The following is a 12,176-nucleotide window of genomic DNA, read 5'->3' as shown; positions in this document are numbered from 1 at the left end:
AGTTTCATCTATCAAAGAATTGCTTATGGTTTTCTCCAGAATAATAATGCCTTCTTAAACAAGGTTTGTGCTATCATGACCAATCAACATTGTGCTCATGCCAGAGAACATATGGTCTCAGGGCACACAATGAGAAGAGAGAGTCTTTTTCATTCAGTTAGAATGCTTCAGGCAAATGATATGTCCTGAACCATCTTTCTTAAAGAAAGTAGTGTCTAGGAATCATGAAGCTAATAATGAATGCCCAGAGCATCATTAGATATATGCTGGTTAATTTTGATTCCCCCGCACCCTTTTTCTTGTCCCAAACATGCCAGGCTGGAGAGCATTTCTTCACTTCTGCCTGGAAGTTGGTAGTTTGTTCCTCTCAGTGGAAGGCCAGGCTGTCTATGCTGATGTTAGGTTGCTTCTTTTATGTTACTTTACCACTAGTGATCATAATATACTAGCATCAGTGTTGGAGCCTCCTCCATGATTTACGGTAACTAGCACCCTTTGATGGCTTCCAATACATTATGGTTAATAGTATATATAATAGGAATAGTCCTTTTAGTGGCAGTATTGAAGTCCCTACATTCTTAGGTTCTGTGTCCTGAAACTACCTTTTTGGTGACCTGTACCTCTTTGAATGGGGACCTCAACTGACTTACCTTGTATCAAATCCTACTCTCTAGTGATTATATTGACTTTCCAATGTAATAAAAATAATATAATTAAGTATGTGTGCAAGGAAGGAATTGTACTAAATTCTGGAGAAGAAAGACAAAATGAAAATAGTCTCTGCCCTCAAGATGCTACATACATTCTACTGAAGGGATGCATCATGTACACAAATAAATATAAGATTACTTGAGGAGGTAGAGACAGAAGATGAGGGAGACTTCATAGAGGTAACATTTCCAGAACTGAACTTTGAAAAAAAAACACACCAAGGACTCTGAGAAGTGAAAATAAGAAGGAAACACATATCAGACATATGGGGTGCTCCATGTGAACGTATGGAGACAGGGAGGGGAACAATATGTTTGGGGAACAACTTAGCTAGCAGGTGTGTAAAGGGTGTACAAAGTATGAAATAATGCCAGGTTATGAAGATCCTTAAGCACCATCCTGGGGGATTTGTCTTTCATCCCAAATTCAAAGGGAAGCCCCAGAAAGCGTTTAGGCAGGGGAGTGAGTTGGTCACACCTGTGCCAGAGGAAGACTATCTTGAGAGGGATGAGGTTTTTGCCCTTTTTTGTATGCCCAGCACTTAGCATAGTATATGGCACATAGTAAGCACTTGATACATGCTTCGTGCTGCTGCTGCTGCTGATGGCAGCAGTGTGAAGGATTAATTGGCGAAGGGAAGCAGTGGAGGAAAGATCAATTCAGAGGCTATTCGTGGTGATATTAGTGGGGTAGCTACATGAGCAAAGAAAAGGGAGTGAATGCAAGAGATACCATGGAGGTGGAATTGATAGAAGATACGATTGCTGTGTGGGATAAGGAAGAAGAGAGAGTCAAGGATGAATTTGAGGTTACAAAGCTGAGTGACTGGAGGGGACAGGAATAGAGAATTCTGGAGGAGGGGAAGACTTATGGGAGAACATAATCAGTACAACTCTGGATATAGTGAGCTTGTTTGAGACGCTGATAAACCATCCAGAAGCATACGTCCTATATGCGGTTGATGATGTGGGACTTTAGCTACGTAAAATGCTGTGAAGTATTTTCAAGGTGTTCTCTCTTTCTTCACTCTAAAGGCACAGAAATAATCACAGAGCATTTTTAATGGTTACTTTAATAAAGTAGACGCATTATTGCATAGCAGAACTATAACTGGACGATAACAGAAACCACAACTGTATTCCTGAATCTGGGACAAATGTACTTGCAATGAGTGTGGAGAGACAATGAATGACTCTGGGACATGCAGAGGCTATAACCATTGTCATCACCACTGATCCTCAGCCTCTTAGGTTGCGAGTGTTTGCAGGCTGGTATGCTCTGTTCCAAGTTAACTACATTCCCTCCTCCCACCCTATGTCAGCACTCTTAGGCAAAGTCGCAGTGGCCTTCTGTTGGTTGGAGTTCTATGTCACAGAAAAATGGAACTTATTCTTGAAGAAGTTAGGAAGTACAACTGAAATAGTGAAGCAGTCTTGTGGTTTACTCTAAAAACTGACAAAATCATTAATGAATTGTTTTGTTTCATAATTGTTTTAGTAAAACTAATCATTTATCCTGTTTCTTCCCTTTAAAATAGACTATTTTTTAGATATATAATCACATCTTAAACCACAAACACTCTTCATTCTGGCCCAGCAAAGCCAACCAAAGAAAATAGCTCTCTAAACATATCTTATCTTTTTATTTTGATTCTTGACAAAGGTTAACTAGTCAGTGATTTTATGAATCTGTTAATGGATATGCCAAGATCATTGCCAACATTTATCTTACTTTTCTTTACTCTCTCATTCAGCTGCCACAAAAACACTATTCCATAAAATGTAGGTTGAGATTAAGGAAAATGTTATATGAGTAAAGAATAAACAAATATATCCTTTTTCCTCTCAAAGAATCGTTGTAACCCATGTAAAAAACATGGGTTCTGCATATTCTACCTGCCTGTAGCAGTAATGTGTAAAGTCCTAGAGTGTAGAAATTGTGTTTTGCTTATTCTTCCATTCCCTTCAGCACTTAGCACAGTGCTTTTTCTAATAGTAAAGTACTCAATATTTGTTGAATTTGAGCTTGAATTCAAGACTGACAGAAGTATTTGACTTCCTTCGGTTATTCATTCACTTGTTTAATAGACAGTCTTCCAGGAGCTTGTACTCTAGCAAGGCAGGAAAGAATATGTATACACTGAAGCCCTTTCCATTCCATTGTATTCCATTATTAAAGTGAATGTTAATTAAAGAGGGAATGTCCAGTGTTTGCTTAAGAATGCAGGTTCATCCCTGGCATCCAATGGGGTGCCTTGCTGTCTGATAACTGGATAATATCAAAACAGATTGTTACTTTTTACTAATATTGATGCCCTGGTTCCACGCTAATGATTTCCTTATTTAACTCTTTGCCTGGTTCAACCAAAACTATTCTGATATGCTAAGTATTGAGGTTTATTGGATATAAGTACATTGTAGGAAAGTACCTATGATACCTAGCGTAATACTGAATATTAGAGTAGAGAGAAGGAGGTGGGATAGCATAGGAAAAGGATCCCCAAATTCTTGTAAGTTCAGAGCAGACTCTTGCAACTTGTTTAATCAATTTGTTGTTGTTCAGTCATTTTCAGTCACACCTGACTCTTTTTGACCCCGTTTGGGGTTTTCTTGGTAAAGATACAAAGTGGTTTGCCATTTCCTTCTCGAGCTCATTTTATAGATCAGAAAACTGAGGCAAACTGGGTTAAGTGATATGCCCACGGTCACAGAGCTAGTAAGTGTCTGAGATCAGATTTGAACTTAGATGAGTCTTCCTGGCTCCAGGCTTAGCATTCTATCCACTGTGCCACTTAGCTGCCCCACTTAATCAATTACTTATATTCAAAACATAGTTGAGAATTTATATTAAAGAAGAGACACATGTATTTTAAAATTATGGGAAATAGGAATAGGGACTGAACCTGTAATTTCAGTGGCATAGGGAACTCCCAGATGAGCAAACACCTTCTCTCAATACAGATCACACTTCTGCAACTTATAGTCTTAGAGAATTCCCAAGAGCACTTGCAATTTTAAAATTATGTCAAAAGAAAATAGAAAATTATTTAAATTATTTTTTGCTTCTTCACAGAATCAGAGACTGGCAGACTTTTAATGGACCTCAGAGGACATCTAGTCCATGTAGAAATAAATAAAAATTCCCCTTTATAATATATCTGGCTAGTTATTCAGCCTCCCATCAAAAATCTTGGCCGAGGGGGTAATATGCTTTCTTCTGAGGCATCCTAGTCTATTTTTTGAAAGCTTTAATTGTGAGAAAATTTCCCCTAAAACCCAATAGATAGTTGCCTCTCTACTACTTCAGAGCTTTGTTTCTAATTCTGCCTTTGGGAGTCAAACAGGACAACAACCTTCAGATACTTGAATGAGCTATAATAACCTATCCCTAATACTTCTCTTCTGCAGTACAAATATATACAATTCAACTGATCCTCTTTTGGCATGCCCCAGTCTCTTCATCATCTTCATTACCTTTCTCTGAATACACTCCATCTTACTAATGTATATCCTTTCTGAAAGGTGGAGACCAGAATTAAACAAAATACTCTAGATATGCTCTGACAAAGTACTGTAGAATCAGCATGTTGTCCCTGTTTTGGATACAGTGCCTCTCTCAAGTCAAAGGAATATAACTTTGGCATTTAGGACTACCTGTCACACTGACTCCTATTGAACATTCAATCCTCTACACCTCTCCCCACCCTAGATTTTTTTTTAAATATAAAGCAGTATCTATTCTCCTTCCCTAAGATTCTTTTTGTGCAGTGGAATTATTTTTAATTCAAGTAAATTAGACTTTACATCTTTCACATTAAAATGAATCTTATTAGATTTGGCTCAGTGTTACACCCTGTTGGATCCCAACATATTAACTATCTCTCCAGCTTCATAGCATCTTAAAATTTGATATGCACATCATTTTTTGCCTTCATCTAGCCATTTTTTTTTAATGTGCTGAAAAGAAAGGGTGAAGGACAGGCCCTTGAGAGCTTACCCCAGATTGCCTTCTAAGATAACATCAACCTATTGATGATTATTCTTTAAGTCTGGTTATTGAACCTATTCTGAATCCATCTAACTATATTCTCATTGACCCCTATCTTTCCAACTGGCTCACAATGATAATATGATGGATTTTGTGATTTGACCGTATGAAGTTAGATAGGTTAGCTAGGTACTTTGTTCACATCTCTACGTTTATCTTGGGTTTCAGCTGCATGTTGACCATTTTTATTCTGCCCTTCCCAGGCTAAAGGTAATTTCCTTAGAAAAGAGAACAGAAACAAAATAAGAGTTGAATAGTACTGCCTTCTTCTTTTGCCATTATCATCATCCCATCCATTGTGAACTATTCCTTCATTTTCTTCCTAACTTTAATATCGATTAACATAAAACCAAACTAAACGGGAAAAAAAAGTTCTTAAGCAGTTATCCCCAACTTTTGCGTATTCTGAGCTTTGGTATTCTTGCCATTGCTCTAATTGGACTGTGCCATTCTTTTTTTATTTTTCATTACCTGTTACTTTCTTCCAGTCTCTATGTATAACTTTGAAAAAATCTTTTGATTGATGAGTTTCTAGTGTATCCACATTTGTTTTTTCGAACTCTTTTCTTTTTCTTTAGCTCTTACTCCATTAGAATTCCATTCTTTGGTGTTTTCATCACCTTTGAACCAATTTCTTTTGGGGAATTTTAGGTCATGGGGTCCTACCTATGCCTTGTTCCTCACTGACTGCCTTTTACAAATTTCTGTGTTTTTTTTTCCTCCTGGGTGTGGATGGTATCCTCACCTCTGATTTTATCCATGTAGAGAACTCCCATTGTGAAAAACCTATCATTTGATGTAGATCAGGTACTTCTTTAATGGAATTTATGTTCTTAAAGGGCTTCCTGGAGGTACTAAGAGAGTAAGTACCTTGCCCATATTCACATAGCTGTTACCTATCAGAGGCAGGGCCAGAATCTAGGTTTTTCTGACTCCAAGACTGGTACCTCTGTTGACTATGACATGCTGCTTCTCTAAACATTTTAATTTTTTGTTTAATTGATGAATCTGTTACTGTGACTTAATCAAAACATGAGATAAGCAAGTTTAGTGTTCAAAAAAATTCTTACAATTCCTTAATTATTTGATTATGAATGAGGAATAACAAGAGGTGATAAGGGTTGGATATGTCTTAGATGGCTTTAGAGATCTAAGAACAAAGCCTTGTTTCAAATTGATAACACTTGGAATATTCCCTTGTACTTTTTTCTATTTGCTTCTTGATTTTTTTTGACATTCGTAAGAATATGCTAGTCATACTTCTCCTTTGCTCTACCACATTATTACTTTCAAAGGGAATTCTTCAGAATGAAGATATAAATGGGATGTGGAGGGAAAAAATATCATTCATTTCAATTGATTTTGTTCCATTATGTAGAATAAAAAGTAAATTCCTAAATTACCATTCCTCATCTAAAATTAAAATATATGTAGTAAATAGTAAAGTATAATAAGAACATGTATGACTGCTAAATATCCCTTTTTACCTAATCCTATTTAGTCTTAGTCTGACATTTGCCTACTCTATTATAAATCAAGGGTTGTTATAGAAATAGATGATATGTGATAAATTATTAATGATATATGACAAATTATTATATACTGATGATACATAGAAACAAATAAAGATTCATCTCTGCTTTTGAAATGTGTCTAAAAACCCTACTTTCCTACTCAAAATGGAAGTAGGAACTTCTTTTTTGCAGCCAATGAACTTTTGGCAAGCACAGTAGACTCTTAAAGGTTATTTTTCAGCCACCTGTCCAAGTGGTAGGTGTTTTTATATGTAACAGGTAAGGAGGAAGATTGTTTCTGTAGCTATCTTACTCAAGTTGTGCCAGCAAGCTTTGCAAATGAAATGTATTTTTCCCTTGTTTCTTTATATCAGACTGCTTTATTAATCAAAAGTAGGCTGGAATTAAGTAATGAAATAAATACTGATCATAAGAATACCTCTCCTTTATTTATTTCACTGCCCCACATTTATATAACTGTTAAGCAGCACAGAACAACACAGAATCCTCCATAGCACCCATCCCCACCGTATTAACATACTGTTGATTGACCCTTGTCTGTTTTGTTTCCTTGTTTGCTTTAGGATGACTTGGAGCTCTTCTCTGATGACTCTGAAGTGGTTGGGCCTGCTGCAGCGTCAGAAGTGATTCGCTATGAGTATCATGTCTTGTATTCCTACAGCTATGGAGTACCAGTGCTGTACTTTAGGGCAAGCTTTTTAGGTAAGACCACATCTGAAATGAAGAGTACATTCTTAACATTTAGATAAACTAGGGGGGAAAGATTTTGAAAGTAATCATTTAGAAAATCACAAATATTCCTAAAAATAAGAAAACACTGCGGGTGAGGTAAGGTTTTACTGGTAAATTTCCTCATGCTTCAGAAAGAATGAGTATCAGGGCTTTAGAGTGGATGATATCATCTCAGCCTGAAAAAGTCTGATGTTCAGATTGTTGGCATTCTGCCCATGGTTGACTAAGCCTCCTGGCCATTTTTCTTTTCTTTACTTTAAACAAGTAGAAACAACTTAAAACTACAACGTTTAACTATAACTTTATGGAGGAATTGTTTTGTAGCCCAAATTATTTAATAAACCTAAAAGCAAACCATGCCTTTATTTATTTCATTGATTGCAGTGATTATCAATTTGTTTGAGTGATATTTTACAATATCTGCTAACTTTCTTCCCCCCTCCAACCTCCACGTCGATATAACTAGTAACTTAATGCCTAGCTACCTCTGCTGCTATTACTTAACTCACTCCCCTGCCGGGACGGTGGAATATACTGTTTTCTCAGAGGCCTCTCTTAATAAAGCTTATTTAATCAGCAGCCACGTGGACTCTCCATCCTGCAACATTGCCTTCACTTCTTCCTGGATGTCCACAGACTAAACAGGTCAGCCATGTGGTACACCTAGTAGAAGGAAAGGGAGGATTCATCCCTTCGTCTCTAACAGCCACCCTCCTTCACCACCCTCCCCCCCCCCAATTTGCATCTTGCCTGGCAATATCAGGAGTATTTTGCATTTTGAGCAGCCTTCTAACTTTTTTTTTCCTGAATAGCTAAGACATCTGAATTTAGCCAGTGATATTTTATTTTTAATTAAAAAGTAGCTTAAGTTGCTTTGAATGTGTGTTTGGTAGATTTAATCACTTGCTGCCTTATATTGTTTAATGGTCTCTAATTTTGCAGTGTTGGCGTTTTAACAAGCACTTAGGATTTAAAACACGAGAACAAATTCTCATAGACTCCCTGGTGAGAAGATTTTAATCTGAGGTGCAGTTTCTAAGAAGTGACAATTTGGGGTAAATTTTCAACATGGGACATGGGGAATTGAGGACACAATAAGAGTTCACTAATTCATAGACTGCATGCTGCAGAGTTACGCTCATGGTTATTACAATCATTTAAAATGCTCACCCTGTTGTAATTATATTCGGGTTGTAGTCAAAAGGTTAGAGAAGCTTTCTTGTCAGTAAATTGTGCTACCTTGCAGTGGGAAGAACAGATAAATCTATTTAGTGGGGAGAAATGGCTCTTTTCTGGGTTTAGTTGCCCTGCTCTGGATGCGCTTTCTGTATTCCTGAGAGTGTGGGGGCTGCAGCAGGTAAAGGAAGTAGGGCGCTGTTGCCACAGTACTGTACTTCCATGTAATTAGTATTCACCATAAGCAGTTAATCACCAGAGAAGAGCTCCCAGAGACAAAACAAGTTGTTTAGCTTGTCAGCATCGGGGAATCGGAGGTGTTGAAACATGACTGCTTCTAGCTGGAAGTGGGGATTGCAGAAGCTGGTGGCTGAGCTCACGCGTCCTCCTCCCTGTTACGTGCCAACAGCTCCCCTTACAGTGCACAAGAGTAAGTGTTCTTGCAAGTATCATCGCATTTTTAAATTATATTTTTACACTTCCTCAGACCTTTCACAATCATATTTTTCTGTTTCCTAGAACAAGATGAGGCTTCTTGGTTTCTCATTATGTTCTTTAAAAATGCCCTTCAGTTATGTCTAATAGGAATGAGCCATTCAAGTAATTTATTTGGAAGTGTTCTCTTTTTCGTTCTGCAGAGCAAAGGATAGCTATTAGTTATCTTCCATTCATTTCAAAGTATTTATTTAGTGTTTATGCTGATACATGAAATGTCTAAATTTTTTTTTTTATTTTTACAAAGCATTTAGTGTGTTTTGTCTTGGAGAAATATTGAAGAAATACTCGTTCCCTTTAGCATATGTAAATAATTTTTCCTTTCTCCTCAACCTTGCCTAACCTGAAGATCAGTCTGGGGAATATTCTAAAAATGGATTGCCCTTTACTCTGGAATCCTCATTTTTAAATCATATCAGTCTGTTTATGTTTCGGTGTTAACTGATTGCTACTGCTCCATGCATCCTTTTGTTTAGCAAATAGGGGAATAACCTTCTCTAAAACCTCCAAGGTGGCCACCATTCCTTCCTCTGATGCCTTCCTTTTATGAGAAGCCAAGATTCTTTGTGTATCTTGTACTTGAGAACTTAAACCTAAAACTAGTTAGTACAGCTATCAAACCTTCAGTATCGCGGTTAATTTTGTTGGCGTAACAGATCATTCACTGCATCTTGACCTTTAGGTTTCAAATGTTTGAAATTTCTCTTCTATCTGATTGTTAGTAGGATAAAATGATCCTATTTTCTCTGGATATTTCACCATATTCTTGGCAAAATGTCCAAATGTTCATATGTGTTCAGTCTATCACGGATGTACATTGGTACACTTTTCAAATAGACTGGATTATAGAAGGAATCGTTATTATGACCCCTTTCTACTAATCCCAACAGAAGATGTTTTTGTAGTTTGTTAGTTTTCATACAGTTATATGAAGCTTTGAAAGGTTGAATTACTCTGGGAAAGATGATAACCTGAAAGATTTCAGCCGAATCCAAATCCCTCTAAAACAGAGGTTCTTAACCCAGGGTCCACAGACTCAGTGAACCTGAATGGAAAAAAATAACATCTTTGTTTTCATTAACTTCAACTGAAATTTAGCATTTTTTTCCATTGATTAAAAACATTATTCTGAAAAAGAGTCCATAGGTTTCAACAAGTTGCCAGAGGGGTCCGTAACACACAAAAAAAGATTAAGAACCCCTTCTCTAAAGCCAACACAGGAATAATAATAATAAAAAAATAATACCAAGTAAGAGAATCCTGAAACGAGAGAGGTAAGCTAAGAGGAAAAACTAGCCAGGTCATACACACACACATACACACACACGACATAATAAAGGGTAATCCAGGCTATAAACTGTGAATCTGAGCCAATACTTGGCAGACTCCATCTTCCTCTCACATCTAGAATGTAGGAGGAGGCAGGATAAAGAGAACAGAATCCCCGCCTCAGAGGGACTAAAGATTCCTGTTCAGAACCTTGTTGCTGTTGCCCTATGGCTTCATTCACAATTCTTGTGACTGCCTAGATCCGGGGTGGGGAGCCTGTGGCCTTGAGGCCACATGTGGTCCTCTAGGTCCCGCAGCCACAGTGAAGCCCTGACTTTGATTCAGCCACATGTGGCCTCGAGGCCACAAGTTTCCCACCCCTGGGATCAAAACCCTTCTGTGTGTGTGTGTGTGTGTGTGTACACAGATACATATACATACACATATCAGTATGTATGTGTGTGTGTGTGTGTGTATATATATATATATATATATATATATATATATATATATATATATATATATATATGTATATGTACATATATGTAAAATTCTCTGTTATCTCCTTGAAGGCAGTGACCATCTTACTCTTGTATTTTTAACCACAGTGCCTGGCACATAGCAGATGTTGAATAAATACTTGTGGATTGCTTGCTTGATTGATCGACTGAAATGCTAGCTATCACGATGGCCAGAAAAGGAAATTGAGAAAATAAACATAAGAAAAGGAGGCAAAACCATCTCTAGTTTCAGATGATATGATAGTTCACTTAAAGAATCCTTGGCATAAAGAGAGGCCTGTTGAATGTAGCAGTGAAGAGATCGTTGGTAATGATGGAGAAAGTAGTTTCACTTCAGTGATGAGATGGGAAGCCAGAGGATCGAGTCTTCTAAAAGGATGAGGGAGGTGAAAGGAGAGGTGGTGGAGGCACCAAATATGGATGTTTTTTGGAAGAAGTTTGGCTGAGAAAGGAGGGAGAGATGTAGGACCACAGCTAGCAAGATGTTAGGATCTAGTGAATTTTAAATTTTTCTCTTTTTTTATTATGAATTTTAAAATCAACAGATATGGATATTTTGCTATTAAATTAAAAAGAACAGAAAAAGAAAAAGAATTGTATATAAGACCATGAATCTTTATTTTGTACATCTTATTTTTTTAAAGTATGTATTAAATTTTGCGATTAAACCAACATCTAGGGGCAGCTAAGTGGGGCAGTGGATAGAGCGCTGGCCCTGGAATCAGGATGACTTGAGTTCAAATCCAGCCTCAGACACATAACACTTACTAGCTGTGTGACCCTGGGCAAGTCACTTAACCCCAATGCCTAGCAAAAAAATAAAAAATAATAATAACAACATTTTCTTCTTATATGTTCTCTTGTCAACTTCCTTCTGCTCTCTGTAAATTTTTAAATAATTTTAGTAATGAGCTTTTTTTTCTTTTCTTCTGTTTTTTGGATCACTATCACTATCCTCCAGTCTCCTGTACGACTCTACCCTACAAAAATCAAGTCCACCCTTGTCATAAGTTAGTATAGTCAAGCAAAACAAATTCACACATTTCTCATATTTTAAAATATGCATATCATTCAGCACCATCACTTCCCTCTTTAACCAGAAATGGGAAGAATGCTTTACTTTTAGTCTTCTGGAGTAATGATTTTTTATTGAATTGATTGATCAGTGTTTGTTAGTCTCTCAAAATTGTTTTCCTTTATATTATTGTAGTCATTGTAAAAATTGTTCTCCTGGTTATGGTCATTTCACTCTGTATCAGTTCTTAAAAGTCTTCCTAGATTTTCTTAAAATCAACTCTTTCTTCATTTATTATGGTGCAGTTATAATGTATTTCATCTATATATTTGCTCAGCCATTCCCCAATTGATGGTCACATATTTGTGTCTACTTCTTTGCTGCAACAGAAAGAGCTGCTATAAATATTTTTGTATATATGGATCCTTTCCCTGTATCTTTACTCTTCTGGGGGGCGTATATGCTTAATCATGTTGTTTCTGGGTCAAAACATAGTCAGTTTAATGACTTTAGGGGTATTGATTTGAATTGCTGTCCAGACTGGTTGAACCAGTTCACAGCTCTACTAATAGTGCATTGGGTGTGTTTGTCCTCTTCCCTCTGACAATTGTAATTTTTGTCTTTTGTCATCTTTGCTATTCTGAGGTAGAGCCTCAGAGTTATTTTAATTTACAT

General features: G+C 37.0%; 1 protein-coding gene across 5 annotated transcripts in view; it reads left to right on the top strand.

Annotated features, from left to right (window-relative positions):
* Positions 1-12,176, top strand: part of ATG10 (autophagy related 10) — a 301,997-nt gene that overhangs the window by 187,585 nt on the left and 102,236 nt on the right. For all 5 annotated transcript variants that reach the window (XM_021007803.2, XM_021007812.2, XM_021007792.2 and 2 more), the window contains one exon: positions 6,857-6,995. In XM_021007803.2, coding sequence (XP_020863462.1) covers positions 6,857-6,995 — 139 coding nt within the window. The remainder of the gene's footprint in view (positions 1-6,856; positions 6,996-12,176) is intronic.

This window comes from Phascolarctos cinereus, unplaced genomic scaffold, assembly GCF_003287225.1.
Source record: "Phascolarctos cinereus isolate Bilbo 61053 unplaced genomic scaffold, phaCin_HiC Scaffold_4;HRSCAF=312, whole genome shotgun sequence".
Classification (NCBI taxonomy): Eukaryota; Metazoa; Chordata; class Mammalia; order Diprotodontia; family Phascolarctidae; genus Phascolarctos; species Phascolarctos cinereus.
The sequence above is the reverse complement of the archived record's forward strand: the minus strand, read 5'-3'. Positions and strand labels throughout refer to the sequence as shown.